The 1,913-nt window shown below is 34.2% G+C and overlaps 1 protein-coding gene across 2 annotated transcripts in view; it reads left to right on the top strand.

Moving 5' to 3' along the window:
* The window catches only part of LOC107728017 (platelet endothelial cell adhesion molecule-like), a 13,766-nt gene that overhangs the window by 8,915 nt on the left and 2,938 nt on the right, over positions 1 to 1,913 (top strand). Inside the window, exon 12 of one of the 2 annotated variants that reach the window (XM_016538068.1) lies at positions 375 to 800. The exons of the other annotated variant lie outside the window; for it this stretch is intronic. Coding sequence (XP_016393554.1) covers positions 375 to 427 — 53 coding nt within the window. The 3' untranslated portion in view covers positions 428 to 800. Of the gene's footprint in view, positions 1 to 374; positions 801 to 1,913 lie in introns of those variants that run through there. 2 annotated transcript variants of the gene reach the window in all.

Below are 1,913 nucleotides of genomic sequence, written 5' to 3' on the forward strand. Positions count from 1 at the left end.
GTATCGGGCGAGTACTGGAAAAAGTGGTATCGGTGCATGCCTAATATCTACCCAATAAACAAATTCTAATTAGGATGAGGGAGCTCATCTTAAGTCAATGGTGGAGCAACTTGCTACTGTGTGGAACAGATTAAGATGACTTCATGTTGAAGTGTCCACATACTTACAAAGTGTCCCCCTCACATTCGCTGTTTTGCCAAACACGCACACACATACTGTTCATGGGTCAAGATGACAGACCAGGAGTATTCAGACTTTGCCATCTATGTTTACATCACTTAATTTATGATCATGATATTTAGTCACCAGTTGCAACTAAACGTTACCGTATTAAGACGCTGTGTGACACTGGCAAATTCACTGTCTAATTCCAGGCGCAGAGCTACACTTTGATGCCTTGACGGGGAAGGTGACCTATGGGACATGAGATCACCACAATTAATGGGAACAACTAAAGAATCCTGTGAACAGTGTAGTGAAGGGTCCAAGATTTTCAGGAAGTTATGAAAACCATAAGACAAAGCAATTTCTAAGATTATGAAACTGGAGGCAAAATTAATTAAAGCTTTTCTAAATTAAGAAAGGCTTTTTAGAACCACCTCAGATCTTTTTAGTTTTTCAGATCATTCCATTTTAAACAAGGAAAAGGGGAATTAAACTGTGGATTGGTAACATGATTGGATTTTTGAAAAATTATTCCCATATCTCCCATATCACAGCAGTTTGGCTCATTATTCATCTTAACAGCATCTGAATCATCTGTTCACCATGTGCTTTTTCTCTAATTTCATTGCTTTGCTTGCATACAGTATGTGTTTTTGCTTCCATCATCATATGTTTGTTTATTAATTGATGTTGTTTGTTTAATTTTACTCTAAAAGGATCTGTTTTAATGCTTTATTTACTGTTAAATATTCTATAAAAATGTGTGTATGTATTTGGTACATGAAACAAGATTTGGTAGGCACTTAAAATCTAATAAAACATTTTTTTGGAATTACCTCATTTGAAATTTATTCCCTAACATATTAAGATTATCAAAAACTCTTTCAACATTCTGTCTCTTTTAACATATTTGAATTAACTAGGTGTCATATAAACCAGGTATTATTTATTTATTTCTGACCTTTAACCTTCGTTTAAAATGTAGTTATTAAGATTCACCTCCTTTGGTTTAAATATTTTGAAAAATTTGAAGCGGCAATGTTGACTTTGCATATATATTTATTTTATGAACAGTTTCCTGCTTTTGTATTTGTCTGGTAGTACAGTGTCACCAGAGTCCAGACCAAACAGTTTACTTCAGATGCAATGTCTCTAAAAGCAGGTCACAGGTTCAGGAGATACAGTGATTGTAGCTAAATTGGAAACAAGGCATATATACAAAAGCTGTTCTGCTTAGTTTAGGGAATTGACTGATTAATAACTGATTACTGATTAATCCTAACACATACAACATGCTGAAATTTGAATTTATAGATTTGGTATATATATACAGCGGGTAAAATAAGTATTGAACACGTCACCTTTATTCTCAGTAAATATATTTCTAAAGGTGCTGTTGACATTAAATTTTCACCAGATGTCGGTACCAACCCAAGTAATCCATACATACAAATAAAACAAAACAAATAAATTCAGAAATTAAGTTATGTGTAATAAAATGGAAAGATACAGGGGAAAAGTGTTGAACTACTGAGATTTATTTAATACTTTGTACAAAAACCTTTGTTGGTAACGACAGCTTCAAGATGCCTCCTGTATGGAGAAACTAGTCGCATACATTGCTCAGGTGTGATCTTCAAATCTTGAAGGTTCTGTGGGCCTCTTCTATGAACTCTGATCTTTAGTTCTTATTTTCTATTGGATTCAAGTCAGGTGATTGGCTGGGCCATTCTAGCAGCTTTACTTTC

This window comes from Sinocyclocheilus rhinocerous, unplaced genomic scaffold, assembly GCF_001515625.1.
Source record: "Sinocyclocheilus rhinocerous isolate Xijiao unplaced genomic scaffold, SAMN03320098_v1.1 scaffold998, whole genome shotgun sequence".
Taxonomy (NCBI): domain Eukaryota; kingdom Metazoa; phylum Chordata; class Actinopteri; order Cypriniformes; family Cyprinidae; genus Sinocyclocheilus; species Sinocyclocheilus rhinocerous.